Source organism: Lissotriton vulgaris, chromosome 4_1 (genome assembly GCF_964263255.1).
Source record: "Lissotriton vulgaris chromosome 4_1, aLisVul1.2, whole genome shotgun sequence".
NCBI lineage: Eukaryota > Metazoa > Chordata > Amphibia > Caudata > Salamandridae > Lissotriton > Lissotriton vulgaris.
This window is the reverse complement of record NC_141691.1, coordinates 1,596,297,311-1,596,318,700: the sequence shown is the minus strand read 5'-3', so window position 1 is coordinate 1,596,318,700 and position 21,390 is coordinate 1,596,297,311. Positions and strand designations below refer to the sequence as shown.

The following is a 21,390-nucleotide window of genomic DNA, read 5'->3' as shown; positions in this document are numbered from 1 at the left end:
CGCATGCACTATCAGTGTATGTGCAATAATATATTGAAACAAGCATTTACAATGCAACGGTTTCGCCTTTGTAAAAGTTAGAGCTATTGGCATTGTAAATGACAGTTTTTTTATTTATGTGTTGGTTTTGAAAACAGATAAATAAATGGCATTGTCATTTACAATGCCAATAGCTTAATCTCTCGCAAATGCGAGACCTATTGCATTTGCACCCACACGCACACACACAGAGAGCCACCCACACACACACAGAGCCATCCACACATAGAGCCACCTACAAAAAAAAGCTAGCCACACAGACAGAGCCCCAACACACACAGAGTTCTGTAATGAGTACACATTTGCAGGCAGCTGCACACTGTAAAGAATGCATGCTTATTTTGTACATATATTCAACCTAGCTCGTTCACATATTGTAAGCACTCTGCTATGTGACCTATACTGAGCAGACCTATGTCACCAAAATACACTGCAAGCACCCACCTATGTAGCCTATGATGTGCAGTTCAACGACCATACCCTACACATGAAGCTTTATACCAAAACACACTGCATGCACAGGCCCGTCTCCCACGATACACAGTGCAAAATCAGCTCCACTAGCTGGAAAACAAAAACCTAGCTGCCAACCACAATACTTTTCTGAGCACGCTGACATCTGTGTCATACTGAGCACTCAGCTTACAGCCACGGGGCATTACGCACATCAACCTAGAGTACAAAACAGAATGCAATCACATACAGTAAACTGCTTGCTATCTGTCGCAAACTGACCAAATCCAATTGTCATACATGATACACACAAATTCAGGTGTGACTTACAGCAAACTACAGCCGGCTCTTGCTAACTTTTCTTCGCAGTGCACAACCAGTTGTTACTATTTTTGCACAGGAACCTGCTACGCACTGTACAATGCAAGCAGTTGTTACTTTACTTTATGTACATCCATGTGTCAACCATATCATAGTATGCACAGCTGGATGACAACCACTTTGCAGACATATGTCACTAATGGTGCACAATCAGCTGTCACTCCTAGTACACCGCACAGCCAGCTGTCACCTGTAAAATGTACGACTAGGAGTTGCCTACAGTAACTGTTTCCAACCAGCTTCCAACAGTGCACAATCAATCGTCATAAGCAGCACACTTACCCGTCGTCCACAGTACAGCTGTCACCTACAGTTCAATTTCACAGCACGCCATTAGAGTGTCTCCAGTATAGCATGTTATCGGTGCGTGAGACTTGATAGTCAGCCGTTGGATGACATGAATTACGCAAAGGTAATAGGAGAATGATCGGATCTATGGCCTGCTACAATATGGCCTGAAGAACTCGGACTCTGCCATGCTTCAGCAAAACCTGAGAAACATCTGTTATTAAGATGGCATTAATCCCTTTAACACCCACTACAGGACTGCCACCTCAGGCTAACACTACCAAAACCAGAACCTACGTTTAATCCGGAGGCCAGAGGAGCATCTATGAGGACATTTGCAATTTTCACTTGGATTAAGACAGCTCGTTGTATTGATTTGCGGTGTATATTTTGTGTCCACAGCAGGTTTAAATTAAATTGCTTTTATATTCCACTTGCTACCCCCGACGAGGCGTTGACGTGCTTCAGAAGCTCGCTTAGTTGTTGGGGATCCCCTCTTAACCCACATCCTAGTTCTTCAGTGTTTACCAGGAGAGAATAAAGTATCCTGCAAAGTTGTTGGCTTGGTAAACAAACCAGGGCATGGCAAAGTGTCTTATTTCGTAAGGATCAAACCTCACCAGCTTGTTCAAATCAGGCCAATAATTTGAGGGTGCCACAAAAATGTCAATGAGGAAAAGGTCTCTGTGAAACAAAATACCTGTTTTCCTGACCGAGAAGTGCTTTTAATGTTTCAAAATGTATTTTTTAAAAGTACATTTGGATCATAAAGTAATTGTTTGCATTTAGCACCACTGTAGAGTAACACCATGCACAGAGGCAATGTTGTTGAATTCAAACAAAGGAGAAAGGGTATGGCCTTAAAAGTCATCTGAAACTTCCTTCCAATTAAAGAGATGTACTGAAAAAATGCAAGAGCGTCAACTATACAAATACAATCTGCTGAGGTCTGCATCCTTATGTGGTCTCTGAAAACAAAGTGTGGTCAGAGACAGGGGAGTTATTTCACACAGAACCTTCATATCCTATTTTGGTATTTTTTCATTTGAAACTCTTCTTTTGCCATGTTAGCTAATGTAACTTGAGGAAAGCATTATAGAACCATGAGCCTTCACATGGAGGTGGTAATGAATTGAGATAATTAAAAATGCCAAGCTGGGTAAAACTCCAGGCCCCGGCAACTGGGGTGGACTTTCACGCCCTATAATGCCTGCAATTATTGAAAAGGGATAGTTTTCATCTGAACTTTATGGGTTTGAAAGTCCATCTAGAGCTTTCCTGGCGTTCTTTTTGCGTTTACTTTATCCAAGTTGCAAACCGCGCACTGTCCACTGCTAACGCCCCCCGCCCTCCACGCACACACTTTCGAGCTAATTAAAGCGCTTGAAGCTTGGAAGTTTAATTCCCTGGGGTTGAAGCTCAGCGTGAGAAAGGTAATTTGTCTGTCCAGAACAAAGAGATTAGGTAGCAGCCGGTAAGCATATTCAATAAATGAGCATCAAATGTCCTACACTGTGGACACAGACAACATCAATTACGGAACTGCAAGTGAATTGCAGAGTGACATGTAAACTAGAAAATAATCCATTTTTACAAGCACTACCAGGTCGAAAAAAAAGGGGGAAAAAAGCAAAGATCACTTCATATTTATCCGCAGTTAATGGGCGCTGCAGAAAAACGAAAAGCCTGAAAAGTGTGTGTAATGATCCGTGAGATTGCTGGGGGCGGTCTCCGTTTTCAAGCAGGTTACGCTAAAATCTCCTCCGTGTGAGGCCAGGGTTTGTTATATATAAAAAAAAATCGTAAAATGGAGGCAGCGGGTTGAGAGAGCATTGTGTGTCGCCGTTTGCAATTAAAGTGTCCTTCCAAACCTACCAGTCGGTGGGGTTGAATACCACCCAGGATACGCGTCGCAGGAGCGCGGGCACGCCCCGCGGCTCGTTGCGTGTGCTCAACCCCACGTACCCCAATTATTGCTGTGGGCCAGGCCGCGCTTTACCCACCACATCCTGTTTGCAAAACACAATCAGGCTCGCAGTGGGCTGGTGGCTAGATTTATTTCAGCAGATATTTCGGGGTTACAGCGCTCTTCGTGGGCTACTTCCTCCCTTCAGTCATTTTGTGAGAAAATGACCTTTCTCGCGAGCACAAAACCTGAAGGAATGCTCCTCCCAGACAATAAAAAACAGAACTGTGGGAAAAAAGCTCAACTGTGAAATGCTAAAAATGTAAGCTTTGCTTACTGGAGGAGGGGGGCAAACAGAAGCTTGAAATCGTTAAAATGTTCTCATGGTGGGCCTGTGCACCGCCCCACGCAATCCATTATAACTTGGGCTTCAATAAACAAATCCATGGTTAATTAAGCGGCATTCCACCGCACACACGTATAGCAACCTTCATGAGAACTGTTTCCGGAGTGTGCACGATGACCTCTACACTACACACACTGCTCCACGGCTGCCAGTGAGCGAACACGCCTTCAACCCTGCATTTGATAATTATGGCCTTATTTAAAATCCCACGTAAAACCAGGTTCGGCTTAAACCGGGATTACAAATCGAGTGGTAATTAGCTCACTTGCCAGTTGCAGGTTTTCCACTGCACACTTTTGCAAGATAAAACCTAAAAGTTTTACACATTAAAATAAGTGGAAAAACATGGTATTACTGCATTCTAACCCACTCTGAAGCGTGGAACCCAGAACAGTGCTGTAATACCGCACTCCGTGGCATCAGTATTTGCTGGGGTGGTATTACCGCAACAATTAACGTGGCCCTTGCAGTCACGTTTTGGTTCAGCTGTTTAAAACCTCCGACATGCGGGTACTTGGTCCTGCAGCTGTTGTGCACCTCAAGGGCCACTATAAAAACAACAAATATACAGGATGGCAAGAGTTTGATTAAGGTGAAGGAGAAAACACCCTGGAGATATATTTTCCTACAGGGTTGCATCGGTCTTGTTTCTAAATCTATTTATCCACTCTGTGAAAACAAGTCAGGTCCCGCGCCGGCAGCCAATCACAGCGTGGCCCGGGGAATGATGTCACGGGGTGTCCCGGGCCGGCAGCCAATCACAGCGCGGCCCGGGGAATGACGTCACGGGGTTGTCCCAGGCCGGCAGCCAATCACAGCGCGGCCCGGGACACACGGCAACAAGGGGCGGGACTTAAAAAAAGAGTCAGAAACGCCCACGATTCACGTTCTGACCGGGAAAAAGTGATTGACAACGATGTCTTCCAATGGCTAGACTCCATTTATGGAGCTAGCCAATGGAAGAACGGGCGGGTTCAAGTCCCCCATATTGTTCTAATATTAGATTTCGCCTGCGCGAAACACTGCTTGCACAGCTTTCGACAGGCGAAACCTAAAAAGTAGCTGCTGGCAAGTGAAGGGAAACTGACCACCAGAGGCAGTACGTGGTCCAAGCTCCACAGCGTGGAAGAAGAATCCAAGAATCCGAAGAGTAGGAGGAAGCCAGAGGCCAGGAGGAGCCGCTGACAAATACGAAGCAAGGAAACAAGCAGCCACGGCCGGCAGTGGGAGTGTCTTCAGGGTGGTGACGTGGGGAGGGGGAGGGGCAGGGTGGGGGGTAGTAATGTATGGATTCCGGAGTTTTACAGGTAAGTAAACATTTAAGTAAATAAAACAAATTTCGTTGCGCGCACTGCATCGCATTTGGGGATGCAGTGCACTCAACGAAATTCGCTTTATTTATTTAAATGTTTACTTACCTGGAAAGCTCCGTAATCCATACATTACTACCCCCCACCCTGCCCCTCCCCACATCACCGCCCTGCAGGTACTCCCACTGCCAGCGTCGGCTGGAAACAAGACACACGTGGGAGGCAGTCAATAGAAAATAAATAGGTGCTGACCAAACGGAAGCAAGGAAATGAGACTCATGTGCGAGCCGGCCAATGGTAAGTAAAGTGACGTGGGAGCCATGTGGGAGCCAGACAACTGTAAGTAAAGGTAAGTAATGGGCAGGCTCTAAGCCCCTTTCAAGATTTCTTTAAAAAAATACAATAGATTTTGAAAGCACATAAAAGGGGGCTAGCTGGAGTTTAATTCTTTTTTTTAAAGCCCTTGGATAGTTTAATGAATATGAAACCAAGACTGGGGCATCATTTGGCTCATGTTGTTTACTACAGGACACGGAGAAGAGGATTTCGGAGTGGTTATGTCAAAAACACAATCTTTGCAGGCATAATAAAGTTTTCTAACAAGGTTATAGTAAGGGGTGAGGCAGTACTTGAAGGTTTCTAACCTATGAATGCAACACATTTCATTTAAATATTTGTACAAACATATGGTGCATTAATGCAGCTACTAGTGGACTAAACTAGCACGTTCTTACCAATAATCTCCCAATAATATCAGAGTCACCCAAAGATGCTCTATGACGTAAGCAGCAGGTCACACAGGAAGATAGAGACTGATTCCTGTGGCTACCTTGTTGTTTTGTTTCAATAACAGAAACATTATGAAGCCTGATGTTAAAATAAAATCTCCAGCAACTCTTCTCTGGACTTAGTGGTCCTGTAACTCGTTTACTAGCAGGTGCATTACATGACGCACCAAAGTTTTGGCTTTTGGAGCTCATGCACAATTTACATTCTCAGTTGTGAGAGCCAGCTGCACAGATACAGATGCCCGGTGGACCACAACGTTATCAAGCTCTAAGTTATGAGGTCATCATGGTGTCTTCAGGGCAACACAATGCATTGTTCATGGCCCACCAGCAGCGGATTGAAATGACTTTACAGATGACATATGAGGGCCCAAGAGTTACTGATCGAAATCTCAAACGCCAGCATCATAGTTTTACGACCAGAAAAGGCACAATAGGTATTAAAGAACAAAACGACTATTAAATGTAACCAAATGGGACCACAGCACTTGTCATTCATCCTTTGGGACAGGAGAATTAAGTCAATGCAAAAATTCATCACGAAATCCACTTGTCACATCATAGCAACCAGTAAATCAAAATAATCTATTAAAATTCCCTAAACTAAATGTTAAAAGACGCCCTTCTTTACACAAAGTAATCAAAACATTCAGGGTGAGATAAACCAGCTGACAGGAGCGGCAACGAAAGATTTGATAGGGATTGCTGCTATGTTAAACTTACTCCGGCATAACAGTCTATATTTGTTGCTGTCAATGCAGAGCTGATTGTGAAATGTTCTACATCAATCTGCTTTTCTCATTGCTGGCTGAGCGGTAAGGTTTCAGTGGAAATACATGAATTGAATGCTCAATCTCACCGTACAGCTAAACGTGTGTTAAATACAGTTCAGTATCCAAGGAAAAACTTTACATTTCCTCAGCTGGAAATCATTTCTCTCAAGATCAGAAAAACGCTTCACTTATGGTCAAGCGTAAAGCTCCTTTCAGGCAGAGTAGGGGAAGAGAGATAACGCTGGTACATTTCAAATATACTTTAAAGTATATGATGGAATTTCCAAATTATATTCAAAAATATATTTAATGTTTAAAAATGTATTTCCTGTCATAATGGGGCAAGAGCACCAGCTATAAAGGGGTCAGGCATGGAGTAGAAAATGTCAGGGACAACCAGAGCAGCTTCAAAACAAGCACTGGCAAAGCCAATAGGTTTGTCTACCCGCCTTAGTGCCTTGTGAATGACAGTTTTGTCTTGGTTTTTGCAAAGCATTATTTAGAACGAGCCATTGATAAAATAAAAAAGCTGGCTAACAACAAGCATATCTTTGGTGTCAATACACTCACATTACCGTAGCCTCTGGCACTGAAGGGAGCTACTTGTGTGTGGATGTGCTCCTTGCGAAAGAGCAGAATGCGGTCCCTCAAAGTGAAGTTCTGAGGGGCTGACCCACTGCCACATGCTGTAGTGGGCGGAAGAAAAATGTGAATGACACAACAACATGCTAAGGTACAGGTCTTCAAACTGTGGGGCGTGCTCCCCTGTGGGGGCGTGGATGGGTTCCCAGGGGGCGCAAAGGCCTCTGGAAGTACATGTAAATGAAGACGCCTGGAAGTGCAGCGATGTTTATTTGCTGCATTCCCAGGCTGTCTTAATTTACTCCGAAGCCCTCAGAGTGCCGTGGTGCCAGAGGTCAGTGGGTGTGCTACTGGGAGCTCGGCAGGGCAGTGTCTGGAGTCTTATTAAGACTCTTTCACGGGTCTTTAAAGACCATTTGCATACCATTGGAAACTGTTTATCGAGCCTTAGTTTTTAGGGCTCGGCGTACGTCACCACTTCGTCAGAAGTGGGGCGGAGCTCCGAGCCGTATTGTTAAGGGGATTCTGAATCGTGCAGGAAAAATTCCTCAGTGCGCGAGATTTTTTAGTAGTTTGTTTTACCATCTGCATGGTAATTGGTCCTTTCGGTGCCGTCTTTCTAGTAGCCTTAACTCAATAGGCCATGTGTAATTCTTGTTTGGCAGTTCCTGCATTTTCTGTGCGGTTTCGCGCACGGCAGTCCATTAATTTTAATTAGGAGCTGTCAGGGTGCCCTTGTAATGCAATCCAGATGGTCTGAGCGCGTTCACCATTCTGCATTGCGTTTGTCGGGCGCGCGTTCGTCTGCATCGTTGAATGTGTATTTGTTAGGCGCGCCTTCGTCTGCATCCTTTGTGCTGGCCTTTGAAGAGCTGGCTTGGCGGTGCGCGACAATGAGATAAGACAGAGTGAGCTGATAGTGCGTGTGCGTGAGATTCTGCAGTCTGTTTGGCGGGCGCCCGGGTGGCTGACATATGTGTGGTACCTGGCCTCAGCTGCTTGGTTTCGATTCCATGGTGTGCGTTGTGCAGGCGGTTTGACTTGCATTATCTGTGGCAAGCGCTTTATTGGATGCGTGCAGTCATTGGCCTCCTGAGCCCCTCAGTGCAGCATTGTAAACACACTGTTGTTGGGGTGTGTGCTGAAGAAAGCAATCGAATCCTGTGAAATCGAGAAGTGGAAGGGAGCCCTGAGATCAAAGGTTTGCAATCAATCTACTGAGCGAGTGATAGAGAGAAAATTGATTTACACACCCTTTAAGAGAACAGAATGCGGGCTGCACTTAATAAGCCATTTATGAAGTTCAATGGCTTCTGCAGACATCCATACATTCATCAGGGCAGCGCAGGCGGGACTGCTGCCCATGCGACTGCCTCATGGGGCTGCGGGCGGCTCTGCGAACAGTTAATGCAGGCCTTCAATACGACGCGCACATGTGGTTCTAAGCGCCAAGCTTGTCACGTATGACATCACTTAGGGATGCAAGACCCATATTTTTTATATTTCCAGACTTAGAAAATGAGTTGGGAGTGATGCTGTGGAGTGGAGGACATAACCACCTGGCTTGCCGAAGATGAAAGCTTTGAGCACTTCCTCTTCAATCTGCAACTAATGCTCGGATCTTCTGGAGACCTGGCTGTGTTTTAGATCAGGGATCCAGCTTCGGTCCCAGATTGTGCTACGTAAAACTGGAAGATCAAAAATTAATTCTCTCCTTGCGCTTCCTTCTTGTGATGCAGTGCATTACCTTCAAAGGGACGAGGTGATGATGGCTGGGGCAGAGCAACAATACAGGAAGCAGGGGGAGCTGGAGGCTTAACACACAGTGCTACAGAATGTTGTGAAAGCCGCCGAGTTTGGAACACAACCTCGTACAAATTCCTTGGGAACTAGGTGAACCCTGAAAGGAGGGGCGTGCTGGGACCTATGTCGCTCCTCTGAGGAAATTATGAATTACAAATGCTCTAAAAATCAGTGTATTGATCTTTCTGGTTTTATATTGGGAAAGTGGAACATGTATTGAGCCAGAGTTTTTATTGTAAATAAGTTACCCTTACAGGGAGTGTTTTAAAGAGTACGTGTGAGCTAGCTTCTAGTTGACCAGCTCTTTCCCCTCGCAGCTAAACTTCTAAGACCCTTTGATGTCATGTCCGTCATTAACTTGCTTCAGTATAATAGAAATCAGAAGTACCATGAGCTTTCTTTCCCTCAAGGCATTTGTTTATGATGAGCTTCATATACACATGCTGGTGAGTAATTACAGTCATTACTCTGCTTTCTGATATAACCTGGATAAATAAGCCGAAAGGAAACCACTGGATAATGCACATTGTTAGGCTCCGGTAACAAGAGGCATACATGTGTGCGCCACCAACTACTGAGCTGCCTTCCTGGCTTTTGCATGTTCTGGTCCTCTGCTACATATCGGGATTGCTAGCCCTGTAGACCGATCCAGATTTGGGTTCCTGGTACATGCCTTAACATGAAGATCTTTGCAAAGTAGACAAACTTGGCTGCATGTGCAGAGTGACAGTGAGTGCAGAGTGACAGTGAGTGCAGAGTGACAGCAAGTGACAGTGAGTGCAGAGTGACAGCAAGTGACAATGAGCGCAAAGTTACAGCAAGTGACAGCGAGTGCAGAGTGACAGCAAGTGACAGTGAGAGCAGAGTGACAGTGAGTGTAGAGTGAGTGCAGAGTGACAGTGAGTGCAGAGTGAGTGCAGAGTGACAGTGAGTGCAGAGTGAGTGCAGAGTGACAGTGAGTGCAGAGTGAATGCAGACTGACAGTGAGTGCAGACTGAGTGCAGAGTGACAGTGAGTGCAGAGTGACAGTGAGTGCAGAGTGAGTGCAGAGTGACAGTGAGTGCAGAGTGAGTGCAGACTGACAGTGAGTGCAGACTGAGTGCAGAGTGACAGTGAGTGCAGACTGAGTGCAGAGTGACAGTGAGTGCAGACTGAGTGCAGAGTGACAGTGAGGGCAGAGTGACAGTGAGTGCAGAGTGACAGTGAGTGCAGAGTGAGTGTGAGAGTGACAGTGAGTGCAGAGTGAGTGCGAAAGTGACAGTGAGTGCAGAGTGACAGTGAGTGCAGAGTGACCGTGAGTGCAGAGTGACAGTGAGTGCAGAGTGCAGAGTGACAGTGAGTGCAGAGTGACAGTGAGTGCAGAGTGACAGCAAGTGACAGTGAGTGCAGAGTGACAGCAAGTGACAATGAGCGCAAAGTTACAGCAAGTGACAGCGAGTGCAGAGTGACAGCAAGTGACAGTGAGAGCAGAGTGACAGTGAGTGTAGAGTGAGTGCAGAGTGACAGTGAGTGCAGAGTGAGTGCAGAGTGACAGTGAGTGCAGAGTGAGTGCAGAGTGACAGTGAGTGCAGAGTGAATGCAGACTGACAGTGAGTGCAGACTGAGTGCAGAGTGACAGTGAGTGCAGAGTGACAGTGAGTGCAGAGTGAGTGCAGAGTGACAGTGAGTGCAGAGTGAGTGCAGACTGACAGTGAGTGCAGACTGAGTGCAGAGTGACAGTGAGTGCAGAGTGAGTGCAGAGTGACAGTGAGCGCAGAGTGAGTGCAGAGTGACAGTGAGTGCAGAGTGACAGTGAGTGCAGAGTGATAGTGAGTGCAGAGTGAGTGCAGAGTGACAGTGAGTGCATAGTGAGTGTAGAGTTACAGTGAGTGCAGAGTGAGTGCAGAGTGACAGTGAGTGCAGAGTGACAGTGAGTGCAGAGTGAGTGCAGAGTGACAGTGAGTGCAGAGTGAGTGCTGAGTGACAGTGAGTGCAGAGTGACAGTGAGTGCAGAGTGATAGTGAGTGCAGGGTGAGTGCAGAGTGACAGTGAGTGCAGAGTGAGTGCAGAGTGACAGTGAGTGCAGAGTGACAGTGAGTGCAGAGTGACAGTGAGTGCAGAGTGACAGTCAGAGTGACAGTGAGTGCAGAGTGATAGTGAGTGCAGAGTGAGTGCAGAGTGACAGTGAGTGCAGAGTGAGTGCAGAGTGACAGTGAGTGCAGAGTGACAGTGAGTGCAGAGTGGTAGTGAGTGCAGAGTGAGTGCAGAGTGACAGTGAGTGCAGAGTGAGTGCAGAGTGACAGTGAGTGCAGACTGAGTGCAGAGCGACAGTGAGTGCAGACTGAGTGCAGAGTGACAGTGAGTGCAGAAAGACAGTGAGTGCAGACTGAGTGCAGAGTGACAGTGAGTGCAGTGACAGTGAGTGCAGAGTGACAGTGAGTGCAGAGGGACAGCGAGTGACAGTGAGTGCAGAGTGACAGTGAGTGCAGAGTGACAGTGAGTGCAGAGTGACAGTGAGTGCAGTGACAGCAAGTGACAATGAGTGCAAAGTGACAGCAAGTGACAGTGAGTGCAGAGTGACAGCAAGTGACAGTGAGAGCAGAGTGACAGCGAGTGCAGAGTGAGAGCAGAGTGACAGTGAGTGCAGAGTGAGTGCAGAGTGACAGTGAGTGCAGAGTGAGTGCAGAGTGACAGTGAGTGCAGAGTGAGTGCAGACTGAGTGCAGAGTGACAGTTAGTGCAGAGTGACAGTGAGTGCAGAGTGACAGTGAGTGCAGAGTGACAGTGAGTGCAGAGTGAGTGCAGAGTGACAGTGAGTGCAGACAGAGTGCAGAGTGATAGTGAGTGCAGACTGAGTGCAGAGTGACAGTGAGTGCAGACTGAGTGCAGAGTGACAGTGAGGGCAGAGTGACAGTGAGTGCAGAGTGACAGCAAGTGACAGTGAGTGCAGAGTGAGTGCGAGAGTGACAGTGAGTGCAGAGTGAGTGCGAAAGTGACAGTGAGTGCAGAGTGACAGTGAGTGCTGAGTGAGTGCGAGAGTGACAGTGAGTGCAGAGTGAGTGCGAGAGTGACAGTGACTGCAGAGTGAGTGTAGAGTGACAGTGAGTGCAGAGCGAGTGTAGAGTGACAGTGAGTGCAGAGTGACTGCAGAGACAGTGTGTAAGGGTGCAGGGTGCACATTGTGTGAGTGTGCAGAACGAGGGTGCAGGATAAACAGTGTGTGACTATGCAGGGTGACATTGGGAGTGTACGGGTGAGCAGTGTGTGAATGTGTAGGGGCAGTGTGTGAGTGTGCAGAAAACACCACACACACATACACCACACACACATACCATACACACACCACATACACCACACACACATAGCACACACACAAACCACACACCTCACTCTCTCAACACCACACACTCGTCACCACTCACCACAACACACTCACCACCACACTCACACCCCAGGCTCACCCCCCACAGACTCACCACCACACAACAACACACCCCCAGCCGTCAATGAATGCTTTCACCATGCACAAACACCAACAACCATCAATGTACGCTTTCACCAAAAAAACACCACCATGCATCAGTGCCGCTTAACACCCACGCACACAACAAACAATGTCAGTGCAACTTTCACTAAACACACACACACACACACCAACAGCTGACAGTACACCAGCCACTCTTTCAATTGGCACAATCATCAGCAGCTGTCAGTGCACATTATCATTTACAATGCCATTATCTCAAACTCAAACAAACCCGAGCCCTAATGCATTCCTAATGCTTGTTTTCTTTTTCCAGTACCCCCTGGGCCCCCCTCTGCCTATTCCTTACATCTCATATAAGCACGGCAATAAAGCTGCGCATTCACACTATGCGAGACGCAGGTCTGCAGACATTCTAACTAAATATGATGCAGCGCTGCATTATTCATTCATGTTGTTGGCCAGGGTCTCCTTCCTCCAAATTCACAACCCTGACTGGCAAAGGTACACAAAACAGCATCACTGCAGAGGTGTCCCTCTCCCCCAGAACTGAGATTTTCCCTGCAGTGACTTCTTTCAAAAGCTGCATCCCCTCGGTTCTGTTCAGGGTCAAATCTCCATGTTAATAGCCGTCAACCCCTGCAAGCAAGCAGGCAGAGAAAGAAAAGACACAGAAAGCTTTGCATATCTCCTCCTCCACGCCAGAACAATCACTAACCGAAAAAAGCCCACAGCTTTTAAGTAAGAATGTCGAAGTACACTCACTCCCCCTGATTGGCAACACTGTGAAACCTGCAGACTAAGGCAGTGCAGTGGGCTAGCTTGAGCAGAGGTACTGGGACACAATTAAGAAGTAAACAGTCACTGACTCCAAGGAGGCCTGGGAGATACATTCCTCGTAGCAGAACGAGAACAAGGGAAGGGAATGCACGGGCAGCAGAAAGTGTAAGCCAAAACAATACATTCAACATGCACCGCATAGAAATCAGGATGCACCAGCCAAGTCAAAGCTGGAGACCAAACAGTGTAGTACTAGGGCTGGCTAGATAGTCCTAGTAATAAGAATTAATCCATCTGTTTTGATGGACATTTGTGTCCTGTATCAAGGCAGTAGAGCCTATGGCGTGCTCGATTTGTCGTTATGTCCAATATCATATTGTTGCTCATTTTGTCAGTCCATTAACACAGGATCAAATCACTACCGACACTAGAATATTGATTGAACTAAAATGTAAACAAACCTCTTTGGCGAAGTTAGATGTGCAGAAGCATTTCTGAACACAATTTCTAAGGCCCTCTTATCCCCCTTCATTCAAAGTGAGCGTGGGGCACACATAGTAGTTAAAGGGCGCTACTTTTAAACGAGCATGGGTCAAGTGACCAGAGCACACTGTGGTAGATAGAGCCTGCCCACACCCTCACGCAAATACAGTACAATACCCCAGCTCATACCGCCAGCTTCCCAGATAGAGTCACCCCAGTTCATATCCTTAGCCGCGGGTTGGAGAGGCGACAAGAGTGCAGTGCATGACCCCACCTTACCTAGGGAGTAGCCTGAGTCCATATCTTCTCACCTGGGAGCAGCAGGGGGGCAATACTACAGCTTATGTTTCCAATGTCCCAAAGGCATAGTAGGTAGTAGGCCATATCGGCCAGCATGGGGTGGAAGGGGCAACATCCCGGAACATAACTTCTGCTCCCAAAGGAAGTATTCCCAGTCCTTTTGTGTTACCCTAGGGTGGGCGCTTGCCCCACCCTTTGATTTAGTGTCCAAAAGAGATATATCCAAGTCCATATCTGTCTCCCGGTAGGTTGGTCGCCAATGCACACTGGACCGTGTTCCATCCCTGCACCGGAGTGAGCCAATCTTAAGTCCCCAGAAGTGCTTCGGGGCAGAGGGGTGTTAAGGCCTGCCCACATCTCACAGGTGGCATGAGCAGACCTCATCTTCTGCCAGCCCACACTCTCTCTCGGAGAGCCACGCTTCAGAAACATCCGCCCGCCACCCTCAAAAGAAACACAACCCAAAGCCCGGTGCCACTTACATTTCAGACTCATGGGCTGCGGCCATCGGAAGGGGTCGAGGCCGCCGAAGTAGGGGCTGAGCCGGACCTTGTGCAGCATGCAGGTGCCCGGGTAAAAGAGGCAGAGGAGATAGCCTGCAACTCAGGTCTGCAGTTAGTTGCATTGAGATCAAAGAGTGTGAGGGGCTCACAACACCCCAATTATGGGGTGCAGTTTGTTTGGGTTATCTGTTTTTTGTTCGATGCATTTGCTGTTTTCTCGTATTTGGTGCAGTTGATAAGCTATAGAAAAAGTATTCCTGAAATCATCCCATAAGCCCCGCTGCCTGCACGCAGCCATGTCCCTCCCGCTCCCCAAATCCTTGCCATAAAATTTTGGAGGGGGGCTCAACCTCAAAACATTTTGCTTAGGGGGGGCTCAGAGTAAAAAAGTTTAAAGACCTCGAGGCCCAGCCTACTAGTAAGTATACAATGTATAATTTTAGTGAAATCAAAACATCTAGGCTAACCCGTGACCTAAACAGAAAAAATCTCTCATAGCAGCTCCACAAAGCTGAAAGTTCTCTGTGGTCAAGCTGCTGCACTGCTGATTCGGCAGCACACCAAACAGCACGGGGGTAGGAGTGTCCATTGCACTTCCACACTGGTGTTGAAATACCACCTGTCTGTGAACTTACTGCGGCTTGAAATCTTTTTATTTGAGATTAAATTGTTCATTAACAGAAGCAAAATTAAGTGGAAGCGGCAATGCCAGATCCTCGCAGTCTGACATATTCCTGCCTTTGAGTAATAACAGACGTACGAGTTAATGTCCAGGTTTTACCCTGGTGTTCCAAGGATACAAGAAGCAACCCACCAATACCACATGCTTTTGCATTCAGAATACAGCAACTATCCACGTCTTACTCGGTATGCCATCCGGCAACAATACCCTCCAAACACCTCGATAAAAGAGATGTGCAGATTAGCAGTAGGTCTTCGAGCACTGAGTTCTCATGCGCTGGTGATCCTTACCTTCAACAAACTGTCTAATGTTTTGAGCCAGGGTCCGGACACTGCTGGGAAGGTTCCAAGGATCTTGTTTGATGTGGAGCCGCAGTCTCTTCGGGCAGCTGAGCTTGGGGTCCATTTCTTGCTGGAATTCTAAGCAGAGAGAGACCAGACATTTCTCGTTAAACCTCTGGCCAAACCTTTGCAAAGGGAGGGCTGTGTGTGTATGGGTGTGTGTGTGCATGTATGTTTGTGTGTGGGGTGCGTGCGTCTGTGTGTTTGTGTGTGTGTGTATGTGTGTGTGTAGCGGTGTGTGTGTGCTAACAGATTCATGAGGGCAAGTTTTGACAGACCACAACACGCTCTCTAAATACCACAATGTAAACTATGATAAACACAAAGACATTTCCTTCTGTGCCTGAAGAAAGGATGGTTGGCAATCCAGCAACAACCAAATAACAGGAGTTCACCCCGAACTTTCTAGTGCTGCTGCTATGCAGGAGGAAGACTGTAGGGAGGGTGGCGCTGTTCTAGGAGGCCGAGGTGGTTGGCAGCAATGTTGTAGTGCTTATGGAAGGCTGCACAGTATGTGGCCGTGATCATGCAGCAGTTTGCGCTCCAAATGTGAAAGAGATGCCAACACTGGAGTATGGGAGATAGACAAGAGATAGAGATAGACAGAGATAGACAAGATGATAGCGGCTACCTGGGAAATAGATAAAATTGCAAATTGGGCAAGTGAAGTAAGCGCAGATTCGGTGCAAGGGCTCAATGAATCAGAGTCATTGGAGAACAGTGATGGTCTTCATAATGCTCAGAACAAACACAAGAGCTTAGCTGTCTTCCGGGGCTACCACAATGGGCAAAGATGAAATGGGTTCTTCTCAGTTCTCTCAATGTGCAAAAGAAGGACACTGGAAAAGTCTTACTATTTTGGGAAGACCTACAATGAGATGTTGGAGGGCTTACTTGAAGGACAGCGTAGACAGTAGATCACACTGACTGAGAAAGCCGATGGCCATTACTTTTCCAAGCTCAGGTGGGGTGCAGGCTGCTGGCTGATGGCAAAAGGGTGAGCTTTCAGCCTAAAAAGAACGAGCATGAGTGCTGCCTCTACAAATGAAACAATCACTCAGCATGCTCCATGCTCCTGCCTGAAGGACGCTATTTCACCCTCACTGTGAAAGCGATGCCCATCACAACACTCAATCCCCATGAAAGCTAGGCTGCATGGACCAGTCATTACTGACTTCACCTCAAGGGTGACAAGCCCCAAAGAGCAATCCGTGTTGAGTTCCCTGCCCAATTATCATGTAGATGCTTTTTAGGGATGTGACCTGCCCTGGATCTGGGACTTTTTCAGTCCAGGCTCGAAAGACTAATTCCTACCCCTGAGTGTGCTCTATGGCCAGTGACTGGGTCACCAGTTCCTAGAAATGAACTGGAGATGTACAGATGTGCAGTTTGCCCACTTACGTTTATGGACTCACCTCTGAGCCCCTCACCTCCTTGTTGTGTCTAAATCTCCACTGGCTAAATTGCACGATGTTTGTTGGGGAAAGAAAGGATCAAATCACAGCATCCCTATTTGACGATACTGTGTGCTCTTGAAAATCACTTTACTTCACTGTAAATCCTTTTAGTTGATGGAAAAATCTGCAAATGCCTCAAAGTAATTCAGTGTGTTAAAATAAATATCTCCTAAATGGTATAATAGTAAAACGTATTGACGCAAGAAAGGGTCATGGAAGTGACGCAGTGAAACCTATGAGATTTCACTGCGCCACTTCTAGGACTCAAATGCGTAAAAATCTTACGCCTGCCTCACAGCAGGCGTAAGACTGACGCAGGCCCTTTCACATGAGGATTGCCCCATGTGAAAGGACACATTGCTGGAGTTGCATCCCTTTTGTGACACCCTCTAGCAATGCGTCATTTTTGCGCCTACAGATACGTCAGAAATACTGACGTATCTGTAACTCCTTGCGACATGATGCGTCATACTGTAAATATGACGCATCATTGGTGTCGAAAGGAGGGCGCAATGAAAAGTGATGCATGGCTGTTTTCACTCAGCGATGCGTCCCTTTTCATAAATGAGGCCCTTGGGACTTTTTAAAAATGGTACTTAGATGCACCAGCACGTTGGAACCTATTTTGACCCTTGTGTTCACTGCAACATTGTGCAAAAAGCCATCTATTCTGATTCCAAGTCTTTGTTTACTACCCTCTGTCATAAAATATCAATCACTCTTGACAAGTTGGCAGCCTGCTGGTTTAGAAAATAAAAACCTAAGATCAAAGACATAAACAAGTGGAACATACCTAAACAGGCGGAACTGAGAAGCTATGCTATTACCTGGAATGCAAATTGGGTTCTAGCCTGTCTGAAAAACACAAGGTCATCTGTAAAACCCACAGGAGGGGATTCCACAACCAGTCGGAAAACGCATCAACCAGGTCCCAAAATACAGACAAAGCTTTAATATATTTTAAAAATTGTCCAATCCGATGGAAAACGTTCTCCTCGCATCACCGAGCAATATGAATATCTGCATGACATCTTCAAAGCTACGTTTGCTAAGATCCATTAATCCATCACTGCCAGTAACGAGCATTCACTTTACCAATTACCTATTATCCCACCTTTCCTTAATTATTTTCCCCTTTCAATCACATATCAAAAGAGAAGTGGCAGAACTGGCCAAGAAAACAAAAGTTACCAACCTCCAGAGGCCTCGGGTACGGCTGCATTAATGAAGCAAGCTTACCTCACAGCATAAACCTCAAGTAGATTCAATCTTTCACTTCTAACAGACACCATCCCTGACCCCTTGAAACACTTACGCACCACCTCTCTCTTTAGGAAACATACAGGAGGCCCTCACCAATGATGCAATGAAATTACTATTTAAACCTCCCTTATTCAGGAAAAAGCCTGGAAACAGAATTCCCCAATCAACTTGAAGAGCATGTGGAGCAGGATGTTATATTGAGGGGAAACAGTTGGAACAATGCGTGCTCAGCCACTCGTGTTCCAACAATGGCTTATGGGACCATTTTAGGGCTTGATCAGGGACCAGGGTCGTTTTTAGGGCTTAGGGGAGGGGAGGGGAGTTTTTAGAACGGGGGCAGGGACATTTTCAGGGCTCAGAGGGGTAAGATTTCGGGAAGGAAAGGGGTAGTTTTAGGACTCCAAACGGGGGCAGGGGTTGGGGGCTAAAACTTACCTGTCAAGTCTTAACCAGGGATATGGCTTTACCATAAATGCCTTTCCAATGCATATTGCAATGTAAAGACATGCATGGTAAAGGCATATGCATGATTAAGACATATGTGGTTGAGACCGCGTGGAACTGGCAAGTGTGGTAAATGCATGAGTGGTTCCATAACACAACCTATATTGAGCAATTAATGTCTGGCTTCAGCCCCTTTGAATCACAGAATAGGCAAAAGCTAACACAGAAGAAGGCCTCTTTGATTTCCTATACAAACATAAGCAGCTTTGCTCATCCTTAACCCTTAAACTGTCTGCTGCCAACAAAATGGTAGGCCACAGCAAGCACCTGAACATAACCAAAGAATGGCCAGGAGTTTCAAAGGTAGTCTGGGAATGGGTTTGATTGGTTGTTCACAATAAAAGCAATCAGATATGCAAACGATAATCTGTTTCTTTATTCACTAAAGTGCACTGCAAGCCTTTAGGGCTACCCCTGGCTCCACTACTCTTTAACATCTCTATGTTTCATGTAAAATTACAGATGATAGAATTTATTTTCATCTAGATGGATGAAATATGAAAGTGTTACCATGGGAAGGGCAATTGCAAAGTCACCTCCTTTTAATGCTTTTAACGGGCCTGTTTACATCCCTCCTTCTACCTGCTCAGGCGTCCTGGGATCATTGGATACTCAAAACTCATGTTCAAGTCAAAATCTATGCAGTGGGCATGGGATCACACTTCCAACTCTCTGTTCCTCCAGAAAATCCTCATGCTTCTGGAGATCAGCCACGTTAAAGTGAATGTGCATACCACTGTCATGACACAAATGGAGTACTGTAGCAAAGTGCACTTTGGCCTTCCTAAACAACTAGTTAGCACACTCCAGATAGTACAAAATAGTGTAATTATTAAAGAAAATAGACCAGATTCAGCCGGAAATCCCTCTATTGCTCCTATCTGAACACAGGATCATATTCAAAATATTATATGTAAAGAATACTGGGGTCAGGGCCTGAAAAACCTCAAAGATCTGCCATGCCACTATGCTCCAACCACAGATCTAATTTCCTAACTGTACTTTTGGTCAAACAATACCCATACATGAAACTAAAGGTTGAAGAAAAATCATTGTAGTTCCAGTGTCATAAATCATTACAACCTCAGCCCCCACCTCAAAATAGAATACCATTATCCTCGATTCCGAGAATGCCTGAAAACGTAATGGTTCAAACAGACTTTCAACCAATCCATATATCTAAATTGGAGCAATCAAAGATTGTCAAAGCGGGGTTCCGCATTTGCATCAGACTTGACTCTGCCTCTGAGGTTTCCAGTTCTTCATGCTGACTTAGTAAATGAATTAAGCTGAGCTTCCTGTGTGAGTAACCTTTTCATAAAGTTTCCTTGGCTAAAATTCTGTATGCTTTCAGGACACTCTTCTGAGATCCCATTAGTTTTTCTCCAAAATGTAAAATGATCAGTAGCGCAATGTCAGGGGTGAGTTCACTGTGAAATTTCCTAACTACTTTAAACAGCTTGAGCTATGCTGGTGGCTCAGTACCTCTAAATCTGCTTTAATACAACCAGGGATACTATTACAACAAAACATTTTTTTTTAGGTAAAATGAAACCAAATAAACAGGACAGAGAATAAAAAGTAGATCAAAACATTTGGGGAAAATACGAATGTACCAAAGTAATAGAGTAATCAAATCAATTGTTAATATGCTAAAAATAAAACAAATTATGATATTAACTGCAAACATTAGATGTACTTATGTTAAACCCATAGCATAATAAACATATAAGCATACTTAAAGAAACAAGACTGAAGGAAGCAAGGAGGGCGATGGAAAGCGCTCCAGAGTAAAATACACTATGAGAAAGGAGAGAGGACATACACAAAAACACACAAGAGTTACAGAATGTCAACCCAGGCACCATTTTATGTATCCATGCAAAGTGACTCCAGGTAACAGGTCTCTGTTGGGGTCCCCAAAATATGACTATATAAAGTGAAAGCACAGAATCCCATCTTTTGATACCTTCTCTTTGACAGAAGTTGTTTTTCGAACTCATCAATACCCAGGTATTGTATAAAGTATCAGCACAAGCTAAAATATTATGGAATATTCAAAGAACATTGACTTGGCTAGTATCATGCTACAAATCATGAGTGAACTTCAGGGGTTTTCTTCCTCAAAAAAGGCAAATTTTTCTTCTGGATCCCCAGAGAATGTGCGGGAGGAAAAATCAGTCATTAAACAGGACTTCTATAAATATCTGCATCTCCTTGCCCCTATCCCTGGACACTCCTTAGAGAAGTGGATTACCTTTGGTTGCCTAAGTTTTGAACAACCAACAAGATTTACAAGGATTTTAAACATTTGAACTATTAAATTCCCACTTGAACCACCTCTGCAGGAGTTGTTGGAAGGCTCAGTATAGCCAAATGAGCCACTCGAATAAAGTGATATATGTATAGATATATTAATAGGTAAATGTAATACACTATGCCTCGCCAGCTTCAATGTATATGCCTGGCTCAACATTTGATTTCAAAACTTTGCTAAGTGGGTTGGAGTCCAAATCAAATTTGTGGGAGCTGTGGAGACAACCCAGCTCTCTCCTGCCTCACATGCAAAGCTCATGTTTCCATTCCATTTGGCACTGCATAATGTTGAAGTTGGGGAATCGTTTGATTGTACCATGGAATTGAAAATGTCTGTATACATTTTGGAGCAGAAGCCAATGTCACAAGAACTGCTGAATACTTTGCCTCTTTGTGGCAATGGGCATATCTGAAAATGGAGAGATTTGTGGCAAAACCACCCAGAAAAAATATTAGTAATAATGTGTGGAAAACATACTTTATTTAAATATTTAAAATAAAATTCTTATTTAGATTCTATTTAAGTCTTTCTTCATGATTTGGCTCATATTGCTAGCAGATCTTGAAATC

At 45.5% G+C, this 21,390-nt stretch overlaps 1 protein-coding gene across 2 annotated transcripts in view; it reads right to left on the bottom strand.

The window, feature by feature from the left end:
* The window catches only part of PREX2 (phosphatidylinositol-3,4,5-trisphosphate dependent Rac exchange factor 2), a 1,248,069-nt gene that overhangs the window by 480,438 nt on the left and 746,241 nt on the right, over window positions 1-21,390 (bottom strand). For both annotated transcript variants that reach the window (XM_086965847.1, XM_086965848.1), the window contains exon 30: window positions 15,230-15,358. In XM_086965847.1, the coding sequence (XP_086821973.1) occupies window positions 15,230-15,358 (129 nt within the window). The remainder of the gene's footprint in view (window positions 1-15,229; window positions 15,359-21,390) is intronic.